The 17,942-nt window shown below is 51.3% G+C and overlaps 1 protein-coding gene across 1 annotated transcript in view; it reads left to right on the forward strand.

Moving 5' to 3' along the window:
• Positions 1–17,942, forward strand: part of USP9X (ubiquitin specific peptidase 9 X-linked) — a 1,542,050-nt gene that overhangs the window by 762,769 nt on the left and 761,339 nt on the right. Inside the window, exon 20 of the mRNA XM_078658291.1 lies at positions 2,064–2,213. Coding sequence (XP_078514417.1) covers positions 2,064–2,213 — 150 coding nt within the window. The remainder of the gene's footprint in view (positions 1–2,063; positions 2,214–17,942) is intronic.

The following is a 17,942-nucleotide window of genomic DNA, read 5'->3' on the forward strand; positions in this document are numbered from 1 at the left end:
CATAATGGTGTCCTTTTTAGCTCTCAGCATAGTGAGGAAGATCGGTTAATATGTATACCCAGTTATTTAAAGTTTGAGAGTTCAATGATTAGTTGTGTGCCCCAATTATAGGCTGTGGGGGTCCCCACAGAGGGAGCACTAGGGTTGTTTTGCTAAGATGTACTTAGAGTCCAGAGGCCTCACTATTGAGTTCTAGTATTTGCATAACTCACTGGCTTGTCCCTTTTTGGTAATGCATAAAGAGTAGTAGGTCATCTCTATAAAGCGATAGCTGGTTTTCTACGTCACTTTCCAACTGTTATCCATGATAAGGCTTTCATTGCTAAATCTAGTCTGCAAGCAGCTCTGTGGCAAAACCGAATGGTAAAGGACAAAGATGGCGGCCTTGCCTAGTATTTTTTGTAATGCTAAAGAAGGGGAAAGGGGCCTGTTAACCTTAACTCTAACCTGTGAGTTGTTGTAAAGCAGTTTGTTAATTTGCAAAGCACACTATCACAACGTGGATATCTTTGTGCTAGCAGGTGTGTGTGCCTAGCTCTTCCTATGGTAGGTTGGTTAATTGAAAAGCTAGGTCTTCAGCTTCTTGTGGAATTCAAGAAGAGACGAGGTGGCTTTGATGGGGATTGGCAGGTCATTCCATGTTTTAGGAGTGATGTAAGAGAATATCCATTCTCCTGGTCTGGTTCTGTGTATGAATGGGGTGTGTGCGAGTAGGGATGCCTCAGAGCGCAGATTTCTGGTTGGTTGGTGGAAGGAGATGCAACTGTTCGTGTAGGTGTAGGCTGAGTTGGTTGGTGACTTGAATGTGTGTGAGGAGTTTCAATTGAGTGCATTTATGTATCTGGAGCCAGTGAAGTTCCGTGAATTGAGGTAGGGTTTGCTGTGATGTTTCTGCGTGTGTGGTTGAGGATGGGTCTGGCCACCACATTCTGGATGGTTTTAGTCTTCTAGTGAGGTGCTTGGTGGTCTTGGCGTAGATGGTGGTCCCTTAGTCCAACTTGCCGGTGAATAGGGCTTGAATGACACGTTTTCTAGTGTTGCTTGTGAGCCATTTGAAGATCTTCAGCATCTTCATGGTCTGGAAGCAGTATACCATGATGGTGTTGACATTGTCATGTCCAGTTTGCTGTCGATTATACTGAGCGTTCTGGCGTGGGAATGGGTCCGAATTCTAGTTCAGCCTGTCACCAATTGTAGTCCCATGGTGTGAGGTGTTCCTGCCGAAGATCACTACTTCTGTCACTTCTGTCTTGTCAGTGTTGAGCTTGACACAGTTCGGTTTCATTCAGTTAGTTTAATATATTAAATCAATTGCGGCCAAAAATAAATGTGTGTAGTGCCTGATGCAGGAAGTCCAAACCCATTGAATCAAATGCCTTTTCAAAATCGAGACCCATAAGTGCACTTGGGCCAAAGAATTCCTGCAGCCAGACCAGAGCCATCTATACTTCTCAAGCAATGTGTCATACCTCTTTTGGACATGAAACCATTATGGTCTGGATGTATTAATACTTAAATAAGCCAGATCACTCATAGTATGGTTTGACAATAACGTCCAACTTTTCACTGCTAAGTTTATCCCCAGAATGTTTATTGCTAGATAAAGACAAATAACTCTTATTTTTAATATTATTTCTCCACAAAAGATATTCTTCAATAATTTATGACAGAACCACTACATATTTTATGATACAAAAGCAGTGTAACAAAACAGTATTTTTAGATCCCGAGCTTTTAGTGTGAAATAAGCATTCACCTTTTTTTCTGTGTGCTGCTGCTGTTTTACTTTGTGCTCAATTTCCAAAATATGTCAAGTATAAGCAAAAACACTGGCCACGAAGAAAAAAGGAGTTCTTAGATAAAACATTTGGATAATTGTCAAGGCTGTCCTAGTGCCTGAGTATTTTGTAAGTTATCGATTTTGGGGTATACCTTTGTGGATTACTATTGTTCCAGGTAAGCAATATATGTATTCAGTATTTCGAATATGATTGCATGTCTACTTGTACAATATTAAACATGTTAAGGAAAAGTTTTGTTTCACATCAAATTATTTGTTTCAGTTAATTACAGCCAAACTTACACAAATAAGTTCCAATATGCCTTCAAGTCCGGATAGCTCTTCTGACTCCTCAACTGGTTCTCCTGGCAACCATGGTAATCACTATAGTGATGGTCCCAACCCTGAAGTTGAAAGCTGCTTGCCTGGAGTGGTGAGTATATGTTCAAATTGAAAACGTGTCACCAGTGGCTCACCATTTTTACAGTATTATGTTTGTGAAATGATTTCTTTGTTGTGCATAGGATGTTAACATTTATTGAACACTTGATGCTGTGTAATATATCTTTATTACAACATTTGAACATGATCTTCATTCCGGTGAGATCTTACAAGCATTCATATTTTTGTCATGTGACTCCTCTTCACCCAAAATGATGATTCTTCCATTGATTCCTTAAACCTAGATGACAGTTTGTTCACAGCAGTGGCTAATAACTTCTAAAACAAAATAGCAAACTGCAGAGAAACCTCACCCGTCATGTATATTTTGTGTGTATATGTTACAACTGTTAACAGTAGTTACTTGAAGTGACAGCTTTTACTAAAAAAATAGCAGGAAAACCGGTTGCTGAGAAATGCAGCACCTCAGTCTCAACTAACCTTGTAGCACAATACTTGAACACTCTTATTTAAAATGTCCTCTCGCAGTCATTGAGGTTGAGCCAGTTTTGGATAGAGAGGGGCGCAGATTCTTTTGGCAGTCAACACAGTGCTACTGTACTGTCCATTGTGCACTGGCAGGCAGAAAAGCTAGGCAAACTCTCTGCTCAGCTGTCCCACATTTGCATGTGCACTATAATGACATTATATTACAGGAATACTAGGAAAATGTGGTCATAAAACATATTGCTTTTTAGTGGTATTCTTATGGTTAACTGTCAATAAAATACATTCTGATGGATACCTCTGACTAGAGATTCCTCTCCCTTAGAATATTCACCAGGTGCCAGGCTGGGTACAGAGGTTTTAAAACGAGAACTGGAGCTCCAGTCCCTTATACTGAGGTTGATAAATTCCTTTGAATTCCTTCCTAGAGTGCAAGGGAGAAGTGTCATCACTGAAGTCTGCAGGATTCAAACTGTACTGTAACTGTTGTAAACAGATCTCTGTTATGGGCCAACAATAGGTGTGCTTCTAGTGTTTGGGCTTGGTTTATGACTCCAAGTCAATGTGGTGAATGTACTTGCATGCACCCGGAAGTGATCCAGGACTGTGAATTGAAGCTGCATATTGCCACTCTTCCGACTTCCTCTTGCATGCCTTTTGGCCCCAAGCATCCACTTCGGCCTACAGTCTGGTTACTGCCAGCGGATCCGTCCTCGGTGCAGGTGATCCCCTAGAATCCGACTTCCAGCCCCAAGACCTTCACTGCTCCCTTAATCGACACCGGTTCTGATGTTGCCGGAGATCAAGCCCCTGCTGAATCTGGCGTGTGGCCACAACCTGAATCAGTCATGACCGCGGCGTAGGCTATAGTCTGACTACACTCCAGCACGCCCGTTCCCATAAGTTCTGATTCAGGTAAAATACTTAATCTGCCACAAAGTTGTCCTCCGAGATTCTATCACATTTTTGGTTCAGATTGACCAGTTGGCCACTACCTGTTATTTACAATGGGGATGATTTATCATTCTCCAACCCCCTCCCCCTGCATTACAATGACTTTGTGTGTTTGTAAATGTGCTCTCTCTCTCTCTCCCTCCCTATGTGCTTGTAACTTCCTTGATTCATGGTTGAACTAGCCTCCCTAGTAGCCCCTACGGAAAAGAGCACTTCATGTTTGAGGCAAATGAGCTGTAGATTGTATTCTTTAGCATAGATTGCCATCTGGTGTTGGGCTTGGATGTTTGCAGTTTGTTTTTGTCGAAGAAGTCTTTGTAGTCACAGGTTAGGTAACTCCTTATGGTGATAGTGCGCATGAGCATCAACTCCATCTTCAGTTTTTTTTTTCTGCCATCGGGTTCGGAAGTAAACGGCTGTGCTCTGGGTCTGTATCGTATTCAATTCCCCTTCGATGCGCAATCCTTCACCGCTCGACGGTATTGTTTTCGATCGCGCTCCTTGACGCGGATCCAACACAAAACTCAACACCTTCAATTCTGGTCGTCAAAGCGGGCCTTTGGGACGATCTTCACCGTCAGGCCTTACAGCTAATGGAAAGAATTCCATTAAAAAAATGTCCCCTGTGTGGTACCAAATTCCCACTCGCTGATCTCCACAAGGTCTGTAATCTTTGCCTCTCTCCAGAACACGAGGACAAAGACTGCCCGGCCTGCGCTTCTTTACAATTGAAGAAAACCATACGTGATCGCCGGGCTCGCCGGCACTTAATGTCTCGATCCACTACCTCGATGCAGGCCCTGATTCTCCCGAATGCCAAGAACAGATTCCTGCTGGTAAGTAGCATTTTCCTTAATGTAGTCCTTGGATGTAGGGCTGGGGTCCTGCACCTACAGCTTCTTTCTTTGGATGTCAAGACACAAATGTCCTTACTGTCGGTTTGCATCCTGATTCAGCCTTATTGACTCTTGGGCAAAGCCTTTCTCTGGGTAAACAGGCAGGGAGCCAGACACCACAGATACGCACCTGGAGACCCCGATTTATTTAGTATTAAATCTATTTAAAAAACAGCTCGCATATAGACATTAGGACATCTCATGAATCGCAAGACATGCAATACATAGGAAATGGAAAGGAAGCACAGTAACAAGAATGTCTATTGAGCCCAGTTAACCTACGAAGCTCCCTCCACGCCTGACAGTGCTGCATGAACGAGCCTATGTTCAGAAGAAAAAACAAGAACTAAACTATCCCGCCCCCACCCCACCCCCCAGCCTACCCCCCCACCACCACCCACGTTCCAGGTCCAGAGCCCCCCCCCCCTGTCAACACATCCATCCACTTCAAGCATCTCAGGAACCGACCTGTGACAAGCGCAACAAACGCAAATATCGAGGGCATGTCACCTCTCTAAATTCTGTAGCCAGCAGGGACAAGAACGGCTGCCACAGTTCGGCATACTTGGCCCCTTCCCCTGCCTTGATTAGGGATAACTTTGCCGTACCCAGAACTGACCAAAGGCGATGTAACCAACCTTGGAATGTGGGATATGCTGGGTGCGCCAAAAGGCCAGCACGTTCTGCACGGCGGAGCCCAAAGCAATAGCGATCAGTCTACCCCTGCGTGATTTCCACGGGTAGGTGATAGCATTAGGCAAACCTAGCAATACGTAGGCAGGAAACCTTGGGACTTCCGTGTCAAAGTGTGCGTCTATCTCATCAAGGACAGTCTTCCAGTACCCCTGAAGCTGTGCACATTCCCACAACAGATGGGATAACGTACCCCTCTCGCCACATCCCCGCCAGCAGGAGACCTCCCTTGTGTGATCCATCTCCTGCAACTGCTCAGGCGTGTAGTACCAGTATGTCGCCAATTTAGTGAAGGTGTCTGTCAACCCCATATGATAGGCGGAGTGCCGAGCTCTGTAGTAGATGCCCTCCCATTCCTTGGTGCTTAACACCCGCCCCAGCTCCCTCTCCCAGCGGGCCCTTCCTGAGTTACAAACGCATGAGTACCGATCTAGTAGCATGCTGTATAAGTCCGATATGAGCTGTTTATCCGCCGTCCGCGTAATTAGCCAATATTAATAAGGACTGAGCTTCCGATCTTCCCCTTCCCTGACTTGGGCATTGAGTGCCCAGAGACGCACTTGCAGATATCAAAGCCGTTCTGTTTCCGGCAAGCCATACTCCTGTCTCAAATTCTCGAAGGGTGCCACTCCCTCCCCTGTATATAAGTGGAACAGAAATCTACACCCCGCTGGGCGCCACCGGCGAAAGCCTGGATGTCTCGCCCAGGCCCAAAATCCTGATTCTCCAACAACGACGTAAGGGGAGACAGAAATGTCGTAAAGTCGTGTTTCGTGCTGGTCTGGTCCCATACCTCCAACGGGACTCTCGTGATAAACGAGGCATACAGGTTGGGAGGTCGGTGCTGTCTACGGAGGAAAGGAACCTTCTGTAATGGGCGGCCCGCCACTGCCTGATCGTGAAAGAGCCTATGTTTTTCTGACTCCCACCTGCTTCACTCCACCAGGGTCCGAAGTTGGGCCGCCTGATAATAGAGCATCAGGTCAGGCAGACCTAGGCCTCCCTTCTCCGGTGGCAACATTGCCAACCTAAGCTTCATTCTTGGACGCTTACCGTTCCAAATGAACTGGGCGAGCTCCGACTGTGTTTTGCGGATCCAACCCTCGGGGGGACGAAGCGGAATGGCGCGGAACATGCACAGGATTTGCGGAAGAATGGTCATTTTTATGGCAGCTACTCTGCCCAGCCAAGAGAGCGGGAGGTGTCTCCATCTGCCCAATTCCGTACGGAGTGTCTGACGAAGCCTGGCGTAATTGATACCTACCGTGTCCTGCAATGTGGCCGCCAATTGAATCCCCAGGTATGGGATACCCTCCGATGCCCAGCGGAAGGGTAAGCGCTCCTGCAGGTAGGCTCTGGTGTACCCCTCGAGTGAGAGGTCCAACGCCACCGATTTCATCATGTTAACTTTAAAGCCCGCCGCACCAGCAAACTTTTCCAGAATCTCAACACAGGCCGGCAGAGAATCACTAGGGGAGGCCAGGGAAAGGAGGACATTGTCCGCATATAAGCTGATCTTGTGCACGTATGCACCAAACTTAATCCCCTTCGCACTCTGGTCTGCTCACATTGCCTGCGCCAACGGCTCCATATAGAGCGCAAAGAGCAGAGGCGACAATTGGCACCCCTGCCGCGTCCCCCGTTCAATGGGAAAACGGGGTGAGTAGCACCCGTTGACTCATACTGTGGCTGTGGGGAAGGTGTAACAATTCAGGACCCAGGTTCGAAACGTCACTCCTATCCCCGGCTTAGTCAGGACTTGCTCCAAATATGGCCAATGGACCCGATCGAACGCTTTTTCAGCGTCGATCGCGAGCATCATTTATTCCCCTGATGTCCTCATAGCCTTCTCTATCAAGTGCAGGGCCCTCTTAGTATTGTCGGCAGTTTGACGCTCCGGAATAAGCCCTGCCTGGTCTGGTTCAATCATGAGTGGAGCCAGCCTCGCTGCAGGATGCTAGTATAGAGTTTGAGATCGACATTCAGGAGGGAAATGGGGCGATAGGTTCCACACTGCGTGCGGTCCTTCCCCGGTTTAGGTATGACCAACATGGTGGCGTCTAATAAGTCACGAGGGATTGCGCCGGTCTCTGCAAATGAGTTAAATAGAGCAGTCAGTAACGGTGCTATCTGAGGAAAGAATGTTTTGTAAAAAATTGCCGTAAAACCGTCCGGCCCCGGCGCCTTCGCCAATTTAAGACGCGGGATCGCCGATATCACCTCCTCGGGGCGGATCTTGCTGTCCAGGGGATCCGCTTGGTCTTTTGACAATCAGGGAGATGAACGGACTCTAGGAAAGCTTCGCCGTCGGTGGGGTTAAGCAGCGCCCCGGCATAGAGGGAAGTATAGAAGTCGCTAAAGGCCTTTGCTCTGTCACTGTCTTCGGTAGCCCGCCCCCCGCCCCGTGTGGCAATCTCCTGTACCTTGTGTCGCTGTTGAGTTTCCTGGAGCGCACGCCCCAACAGGCGCCCGCACCTGTCTTCCCCCAGTGTAGTACATGTGCCGTACTCTCAGGGCCGCTAATTCCGCCCTATCCTGATCTAGTGCAGCCAGCTGCTGTCGCGCCAGGCGAAGCTGCTTCTATACCCGAGGCGCGCCAGTTCTTTGGTGCATCTGTTCCAGTTCTCGCGTCCGTAACGTGAGCTCTTCGCGTTTGCGGGCCCTCTCTGTGTTTTCCGCCGCCGAGACCGCGATAAATTCGCCTTGCAATACCGCCTTCAGCGCCGCCCAGTGTGTGGCCAAGGAGGTGTCTGAGGTGTGGTTATGTGATAAATAATCTGTAATGGCCCCTTTGATTTTCTCTACAGTGTCCTTACGGTGGAGCAGCGTGTCACGCAACCTCCAACAACGCGCGGCCCTAGTCACCGGTGGGAATGAAAACACCACCGAGAACGGTGCATGGTCTGAAAGCGCCGCAGCCCCCATCTCTACTTCTGTCGCAAGCGCCTTAAGGGATGTGGAAGATAAAAAGTAGTCCAGCCGCGCATAGGTTTTATAGGCATTAGAATTAACCCTGGGCGTAGTGTGCGGAGTGGGGCTCCGCGGAGCTACGCGAAGTGGGCGCACAACATTCCTCACGAGAAATGCGCATGCGTGGCCGCCTGCGCATGCGCATTAGGATCCGAAATGGCGGCGCGCATCGCGGGACGGCGAGAGGGAGCCCCGGGGACGCGGCAGACAAGGTTAGTGTTTTAAAAAGCTTTTTATACATTTATTTATGTATTTAGGAAGGGCGGGAGGGAGGCGGGTGGCGGCCGGCTACGCACCGTCTGCGGAGCGCGCGTAGTGCCGCCTGGCTACGCCGGCTACGCAAAATGCGTAGGAGGCGGCACTCCGTGCACTCCGTGCACGGAGCGTAGCTGGCCGCCCAGGCTTAATTAGAATAATATGAATATACTCCTCCAGTCTGGCCAAACCCCCTCCTAATAAAGTTCCTGCTTGTGTGGAGCGCTGCCCCGATCTGTCCAGTAAGTTATCGAACACCAGGTTTAGGTCCCCCCCCCACCAAGACGTGCCTATCAGGTGTCGCAGCCACCTCACTAAGCGCCTGGTGGAAAAACTTCTCCTGACCTTAGTTAGGTGCATAAACAGAGCTAACTGTAAAGGGAACTTCCCCCAGGGAAAATCTATAGGAGAGCAGTCTCCCTCGTATCTTGGCTACCTTCTGTAACACCTTCCCCCTGAAGTGCTGGGCCACTAGTATCTCCACCCCCGCCGTCTTAGTGGGGCCTGAGGAAAAGAATTGGAATGGAAAGCTGCGTTATTTCATCCTATGACAATCTTTGGATAATAAGTGTGTTTCCTGGAGAAGACCAATATCAGCTTTTGAGTTCTCCAGAAACGATAGATCTGCCCTCCGCTTCACGGGGTTGTTGAGGCCTCGGACATTCGAAGTGAAAAGACGTAATTAAGTCGCTGGCATAGTTCAACACTAATCCTGTACCTTCTGTGTCCCAGCTCTGCAATGCTCCTGTGGCATACCTAGCCCGAGGAGCTGAATATTCTGCCATAGGCCGCCCCTCTAACACCACCGATCAAACAGGAACCCCCTTCTACCGCACACATACAAGCACTCATGGACCTGGAACCCCCCCCCTCCCTTCCCCAACCTTTCCACCCCTGTTAACTTGCTGTAAAGAGAAGGTAACACCCCCCCAACAGTTTAAGCATGGTCCACTTCATCGTCCATCAACCTGAGGCGATTGATAGAGTACCCCCTCCCAAACCTGAAACCCCACAACAGCAAAGAAAAGAGAAATATAGCAAACCAAACCATAATCCATCATCTTCACAGGTGACTGGCAGTCATTTAACATGGGGAAATGCAAATCAGTCACTACCTCCCCCTCCTCCTGCCGCCGACCGTATAAGAACATCTAACAACCCTCCCTCTCAAGGGATCCGTGCGAAGAATTCAACTTGGATGTGTAGAGGGAGGTCCGACGCCACAGCTTCCACCGCTGCCCGCTGACCATCCTCAATCTCGGTTTTTGTGGGTTTCTTGACACAACGTCTACTGCCTTGTTGTCGTCATTGGGATGCCGTGCCCCCCGAGCCACCAGGCTGGGTCGGCAAGTCCTCCTCCTCTGCCGGTGGATCAATACCCATGCTTCCTTCAGGGATCGGAGCTGGTAGAGCTTGTTCTCCAGTTTACACACGATACGAAAGGGATGGCCCCAACTGTAGGGAATATTATGTTGTTGGAGATAATTTGTGACGGGCTTGAAGATCCGGCGTTTCTGCAACATAAGTGCAGACAGGTCTTGAAATAGGGTCGTCAATTGGTTCTTGAAAGCGATGGGGTGCAGGCGTCGTGCTTTCTGGAGAATTTCCTCCTTTGTTCAGAAGTCCTGTATGCAGACTAAGATGTCTGGTGGAGGAGCCATCGCGGCCCGCTGGGGTCCTGCCCTATGTGCTCTATCCAACCTCAGATCTGTCTCCAGGGGCCGTCCCAGAACATGGTTGAAAAGTTCTCTTGAGAATTTGAACAGGTCCTTGGTATCCTCTGACACCGCCACCCCTCGGATGCGTATATTTTGCCACCAAGAGCGGTTTTCTACGTCCTCGAGGTGGGTTTGCAAATCCACCTGTTGATCATGAATTCTTATAATCTCTTGCTGCAATGCCTCAATCTCGGCGTTTCGACCCTCCTGTTTGGTTTCAAGCTTCATCACCCGTTCCCCAATGCCATCCATGTCCCTGCGCACATCCCGGATCTCTTCCGTAAATTCCTTCTTGAGTGTGTGGATGTCATCCCTCAGAGCCGTGAAAAGAGATTCCAAGAAGGCTTTCGTGATAGGTTCCGCGCCAACTGTCGCGGTCTCGGCTGGCGATTTGTCTTTGACTGGCGGGGACGGTTGAGCTTTAGCAAACATCTCTTTCACCGTTTGGTCCTTTCGGATCCTCACCCCTGACATAACAGCCACGTCGTCGCCCTAGGGTGACTGACCTGGGGAGATCACTTAGCTCCGAGGCGCCTCTGTGCTCGTGGATTCCTGGCAGTCTTACTCCGGGAGTGCGATCTTGACCTCGTGGGGAGCTCAGTGGTCAATAGGGCCTTAGGGAGCTTTGGTGGGGGGTGCGTCTCTGATTGACGCGTTCTGTGCTGACCCGGCCACCTCGATCAGGCCCGTCTCGCCAGCGCCTGACCCACGGAACCCCTTTGCAGTGCTCGGCGTATCAAGGTTACTGTCGCTCTTCCGAATAGTGCCCACACTAGGCCGACTCCCCAAGGTATTCCCTGCTGCAAGCAGGTGCCCGCCGACAACACCCCCTGACCGCCACCAAAACTGTCCCCTGGGGTGTGCTCATACCACTGAGACTGACTCCGAGCTGCTGGGGCTTGTGGCCCGGCCGCTGTGACCCTCCACTACTTGGCCTGGAGGTGTAAGTCTGGCCCCCTGATAGTGGGCTTCCTCGAGTCGGCCCTGCTGTCCACTGCCCGATCAACTCTGTTCCTGGCTGCAGCTGTTCAATTTACTGGACGCAGAGTCGCAGGTAAATTCCTCGCCGGTCCTCCCCGGGCAGTAGCCACACCACAGGTCGCTCCACTCTGTGTCTGGGGGCCCCGCAGTGACGTCTCCCCCAATGTCCGCCCTCTTTTGCCGCCAAGCCGCTCCTCACCTCTGGTCCGCTTTATGGCGTCTGAGGCGCCTGTGTTCACGCTCTGTCGCGGTATGGGTGCCGGCCAGACCCCGTTAATGCATCCACTTAGGCCCCTCGCGGGGCCGGGGAAGGCCGTGCTCAGCCCGCCGCTGCACTCTGCTCCTCCGATCCGGGACTGGCGGCGGGGGCTCACACCGGACAAGCCTCCCGGCTGGCGATGGGTCCGCAGTAGCTGTCGGGCAATATCCAACCCGTCGCTTCGCACTATATACACGCGCGGGCTGGACCCACCACAGCCGCACCGGACCTCGCGTAGCTCTGCCCCATGCTGCCGTCTCTACACCCGGCTTCTCCCGGGCGCAACACCTGCTCCGCCCCCTCGCCACGCCTCACTCGCAGGCCTCACAGCAGTCCGTGCGGTCGTCGCTGCAGAAAGGTCCCCGCTGGACACCTCCGGCTCTACTAACACCTGGGGCCACTGGGGGTGCCGATCGGACTGTGGAGGTGGCTGAAAAGGGGTTTCCAGATAGCGAAAACCTATGCTGCAAGCGGCTGGAGCTCAGGAGGACACATCCGCTCACGCCGCTATCTTGGCCACGCCCCCCTATTTATTTATACAACATCCTTCTCCTGCGAGTTTGGTGGTCCAAGCTTCCACCAGTAATGTGAATCCTAATGAATTTCCTATGACTCCACCTGATAGGGAATCCAAAAGGATTGAAGCATTCGGGAAGCATATCTTCTAATCTGCCAGCTTGGCATTGAGGTCAGTCGATGCGGTCTGTCTATTAGGCTGTTATACGCATGCACTATGGAACATGACCATTGAGATCTTGCCAGTGGCTCCAGGGAAGTTTTGAGCCGCTTCAGCTCAAACCAATTCTGGATTACCAGGATGCAGACAGATGTGCAGTTAGGACTGGCCTCGATACTACTGATTGCTTGGAGTGAGCGGTAGGCACTAGTTTGGTGCTCTGGTGTGGATGCAATCCACTGGATTTTCTGGAGACATGCAGGTATCCCTTATGGTAATTTCTGTTGATGGGTCACCCCTATTTGGTGAAAATGCTGATTTTGCACGCATTTCTATCCTTGCTTCACAATTTCCTGATCAGTTTTGACCGTTTCAAGGCTACCATAGAGAGTTAGTGTGGAGACAATGCCAGGCCCTGCCACCACAAGAGCCCCCCAGCTCTTTCATGGCAGAGGACAGGAATCAAACAGACATTGCGCAAATTGCGAGGGACACCGCTCTTCTTCGTAACAATATTTTTCTTTTTTTACTAAGCATTCCAAAAAAGTGCATGTTTTTTCTGCCCTCTCCTTTGAGTACTCTCTCTCTCGTATGCTTCTCCTCCGCTTTCCACATTGCTGTCACTCATGAGTGCTGCTAGCTCTCTCAAGTGCTACTTCCTGTCCCCTTTTTAATGCTGCCCTTTCTTTTAAAACAATCTTAATTTTTTGTATTTACCATACCAAGTAGTGTCTGCCATCTAGGATCAGTTAATTGTTTTAACTTCAAAATGGTCTCAATGAAAATGTAGGCAAAAGCTTCCAAGTTGAGTTGATGCCAGTTTTAGGCAAGAACTGGTTTCTACTGTAAAGCAGAGTAGTGAAAGGCATTTAATTGCAGCAGCTGTTATGCGGAGTCAGGTTCAGCAACAACAGTTGCTGAATTAAGATGAGCCAGGAAGGTACCTTGGGAGGAACTCTTCTGAAAGTGATATGATATAGTTCTTGATGGTGGTCTATGCTTTAGTTTGCTTTTTAATCCCTTGTAGTGGGTATCAGATCCAGCGTTCACGGCGTTGGTTATACCTTGGTGAATCAGCAGATGGGCAGCGCTATGGATGGTTCAAGGGATACCACTATGCTTCAGTTCTCTCATGATTGTGGAGTGTCTTCTCGGACGTTGTCTTTTTGTTCCCCCTTGGTTTGGATCTTGTTCTGTCGGTGTAGATCTAAATTGTATGTTTATTGCAACAAGACTACTTTCTGAGATCTTTATTATGGTGAGTGCTTTATTGAAATGTTTTCTGCCATGCTTAAGGAGATTAAAATGTCAGACTTAGTTCCTCCAGTTTTCAAGAAACAATCTCAACACACTTTAAATTGTATATCTGATGGAGGCTCCTAGCCACATATTCCTCAACGTAGAATTATCCCAGCCATGAGACTGGATTCGGAAAAGTTTTCTGCCACAGCATCCCTGCGCGCTGGGGGGACGGCACCATGTGACTCCGCCCAGACCTCGTCCGCGCCGGTGACGTGAGCGAGGATACACAAGTGCCACCCCGGCGCGCCTACGTCAGTTTTTTCTCTTTCCGCGTGCAACGCGAATCCGGATACTGTCCTGGCCTGTTTTCAGGCCTTCCATTCTCTTCTTACGCTTTGGCATTTAGTGGAACAATGTGCGAATGCCTACAGACATCAAGATGTGTACTTCCTGTGCACGTCCCATGTCGGTGACTGACCCTCACCCGATTTGCATGTGGCGCCTGGGTGAGCACCACGACTCGGAGAGTTGCGACGCCTGCCAACACCTAAAGCCTAAATCACGGCGGGAGCGCCTGATGAAGTTGCTATTGGTGCGCTTATCCAGGTCAGTGTCATCCCAGCGTCCGTCCCCTACCTCGGAGGCAAGCAACCGCTGGTTTTGTCTGCAGGATCGCCTTTTGCCACGGCCCTTTGGGCTTGGCTCACCGGCTGGTAGGTCTTTCAGTATGTCTCTGAGGCCTTGTCCTCCTTCCGCGGTGGGCACTGGCTCCTCCCAAGATAGGTGCCCACTCCTGTTTCCTGGCGCCGAGGCGACTAGGGCCCAAATGACAGCCTACGTGGCAGCGCTGCAGGCTTCTTTGGCCCTTTCTCCACCTCCTGTGACGTCTGCGGATCCCTTGCCTAGCGCGGGGACTTCCGCAGCCCCGGCACCGAAGGTTTCGTCTTCAGGTCGTAGGAGGGTGGCGTCATCGAGGTGTAGTCCTTTGGGGCTTCCCTCGTTGGTGCCTAGTGTCCCTGCCTCGCCGCAAATCCCTCTGGGGCTCCCTGTGGTGTTGCAGGCGATCGCCGTGACTCCGGGCTTGTCCCAGAGTCCCTCTCGATTCTCTGAGCAGGCGGCTGCCTCACCAAAGGTCGAGCCGGCGCCGTTTCAGCGCCGGGAGCCTTCCTCCCCGGATCCGGTGGGGTCAAGGGTGGAGGCCGGAGCCTGGGGCGCCTTTCCAAGTCCCTCTCGGTCCTCGGCACGGCCAGCTGCCCTGTCTGAGGTCGAGCCGGTGCCGCGCCTTCACCGTTTCGGCATCGGCCGCGCCCCGTTCTCCTGGAGAGCATGTGGTGGCAGGAGCCAGCCCGGCGCCACGTGGGCCCATTCCGGCGCTGGTCGACGCTGATCAGGCGCCGATGGCGGACTCCAATGACCGGCGCCGGGCTCTGGATTAGTCTCCTGAGATCTCTTCTTCTCCTGAGGACCGTCACCTGCTGGTGTGTTCATCTCTGGAGACAGGGCGCTGTGTAGTTGCCTTTTCACCGGCTTCTTCCAGGGGAGGCTCTTCGCCATCCCCACGGCCTAAAACCTCAAACCCTTCTTTCCATGGCTTGCGGGTGGCTTCTCCACCGGTATCTCCGCCCTCCCCTAGGGCCCCTCAGGTTCCCCATTCCTCAGCGGATCCTCCTATATGCCGGGGCTGGCCGCTTTCTCCTGGACTTGGGGATGGGCGGCTCAGTCTGCAGCCGTCGCCCACGCAGGAATTACTTTCACCTCCATGGCGCCCTACTGAGGCCAGTGTTGCTTTTGTCCGGGCATTTCCACTGCTGCTGGTATCCTGAGGATGGGTGAACCTGTCACTCCATTTCCCACGGACCACCTCTTGGAGATTCTCCACCAGAGCTCTGGTGGACGGGAGTTGTTCCTTCCCTGTGAAGCGTCTCTCATTAATTCTCTCAAGGAGGCTTGGGGGCGCCCTGCCACAGGTGATCCGGTACCTTAGGCACTACTGCACCATCAACGTCCTGCTCCGCACAACCAGATCTGTCTTTCTTTCCACCCTTCTACTCAAGGCGCTCTACTGTGAAATGCCTTTCCGTGTTTGTCTTTGGTGGTGTTTCCTACGTCTCGGGAGGCCAGGTGGTTAGACTCATGGAGATGAAATGTCTTTGCTTCTTCCGGCGCTGGCTTGAGGGTGCTTAACACTTTGTGTGTGCTCACCAGGGCTACTTCTAGCCTGTGGGATTCTGTGGAGTCCCTTCTTTCTCATTTTTTTCATGAAGGGGCCCCTGCTGATCTGCAGGGCCATGTGTTGGATGGTAGGAAGTTTGCCACGTTTATTCTTCGTGCGGCTTTGGATGTTGCCTGTGCTGTTGGCCGTGCTATGGCCACTTCTGTGGCTCTCCGTCGCCATGCTTGGCTACGCAATGCTGTTTTCCCTGAAAATATAAGAGAGCGTCTAATCGACCTCCCTTTTGACGGGGTCCTGTTGTTCAATACTCATGCAGCGTCTTCTTGCGGGGCTCCATCCTCCTCCTCCTCCTCCTTAGTAGGTTGGTCTGCTGATCCTCCGGAGCTTGGTGGGAGACCTTATCCCACTTGATCCTGATATTTGGTTTTTGGACGGGTGTTACACGTTCTGTGAGGGATTCTGTGCCCTCTGGGACCTTGGTTGGCCCCACTCTTCAGTTGGCTACTTGTTCAGCCCCCTTTTTTGGTATGAATGTGTTTTCTGTCTGACTGCTAAGCCTTCTGTGGTTTCTGCCGCAGGTCTATGATTTTGTCCTCTGATGTGGGATTGTTTTTTCCCTAAGAGTGGTTCCCATGCTTTCTTGGGACGTGTCCTACCCTATGTGGGGTATGTGTAGCTATCGTATAGCTCTGTCTTCTGTGGGGAGGGTGTAGACTCCCCCTGGTGGGTTCATCTCCCTCCCTGGTGTTGCTGTATCGCAATGGTGCGGCCTTTGGTCCTTACTGGGGCATGGCTTGGCCATCTACGGAGTGGCCGTGGTGTTTTGTCCTTTGCCTGCCATTTGTCAGGACCTCTGTCTGGTGTTTCTGAGGGCATAGTTTCCTGTGTTGCCAGCCTGGTCCGTCCTACTTGTACTCCTCATCTTCTTGCTGCTCTCACTACTTAGTGGATTGGTTCTGCCCGGAGCGTTCCACTTTTGGGGTCGTTCGGGAAGGTTTACTAGCTTGCCCTTATTCTGAGCCCGAAGTGGTCCAGGGCGTTTGTTTTGTGGCGTTGTTAGCGGCTGGCTGTCCCCGCCTGCTCTTCTGCTCTGTGGCAGGCAACCTTGGCATGGGCCCTGAAGCTCTTGCTTTTTGTCCTGCAGGGCCATTGTGAGCTTCCACTCATATTCTTCTACCTGCTTACTGCTGAGGCGTCGTTCAGTCTTGTCCTTGGCTTAAAGCTGTGATGGGCTTGGTGGCCCTCTTCACTGGGTATGTTTCCCGGTGGAGGGCTCGCCGTATTCGGCCTCTTTTCCTTGGGGTCTGTAGGTGGCTCTTCTTCCTCTGCGCGCTGCCTGTGCCTTGGGGCTTCCGGTGGAGGTCCCTTGTGCATTGACTGGGCTTGGGGTGTTCTGGTTTCTCCCCCCTCCCCCCCCTTAGTATTGCTTTCTCCTGTTGGTGAAGGCTGGGTTACCTCTTTATCGTTCTAACACATCCCCTGTGGGGCAGGTGTTCCTCCACGATGTTGAGGTTTTCTTCAGCTTAGGGCTTGAGCCTTATCCCTGCTGCGGTGGACGGGGCTATTTTACATGTCCCCGTCGTGGGTCCCCTTTTGAGGGGTCTTGGGCTCGTCCGAGCAGGGGAGGTCTGATCACAGAACCCTCCTCCCCTTTGGGGTATGGCTAGGGTATCTATTCTATGTTAACGAATCTGTTTTTTAGTAGTCTCTATCAGATGTACGAGTTACTTACCTTAGGTAACGATGTATCTGGTAGAGACGATTCTAGCCGCAGATTCCTTCACGACCCGCCCTTCCTTCACGACCCGCCCTTCCTCCCGTTTCTGAGAGGAACCTTCTCGGTCTTCTACACTCGCCTGCTTCAGGGAAGCGGTCCTATGTGAGTGCTTTTTTCTTACTCCCTCCCAGGGGGATGCTCGCCTTGTTGCCATTGCTCCATTCCTACCTTTCTGGGGATTGGTGGGCGGATGCCTGGTACTTAAGCGCCCATGCATTTGATCTCAAATGTACGGTTCGTTGTGCCCTGCTTCCTTGTGTTGCTTGCACTTCTGATTCTTGCAGTCCTTGGGGTTGAGGTCCTTTTTAGGAGCTGCCCCCTGCTGGTGGTGTTGGGGGATGAATTGTCGTTGTGCTTCCATTCCTGCCTTGGACCCTTTCTTGACTCCGGGCAGTGTTTGCGGACTTCTTCATCTGCTGTGCTCTTTTTTCGCATGCATTTCTGTTTCCAGGGAGTCTGTTCTGTTGGTTGCAGGATTGCTTCCAGTAGTTGCGCTCTCATCGTTCGTTCCATGACTTGGTACCTTAGTGCCTGGCACTATTCTGGATATGCTGTTCCTCACCTTTCGTTTCTTTCCCTTCTGTATAGCTGGGTTTTGGCACACTGTTCCAGTATTCTCACAGTTTTGGTTGTGATGGCTCCGAGTTGTGGCGCAGAAAGTTCCCCGAACAAAACTGACG

This window comes from Lissotriton helveticus, chromosome 8 (genome assembly GCF_964261635.1).
Source record: "Lissotriton helveticus chromosome 8, aLisHel1.1, whole genome shotgun sequence".
NCBI lineage: Eukaryota > Metazoa > Chordata > Amphibia > Caudata > Salamandridae > Lissotriton > Lissotriton helveticus.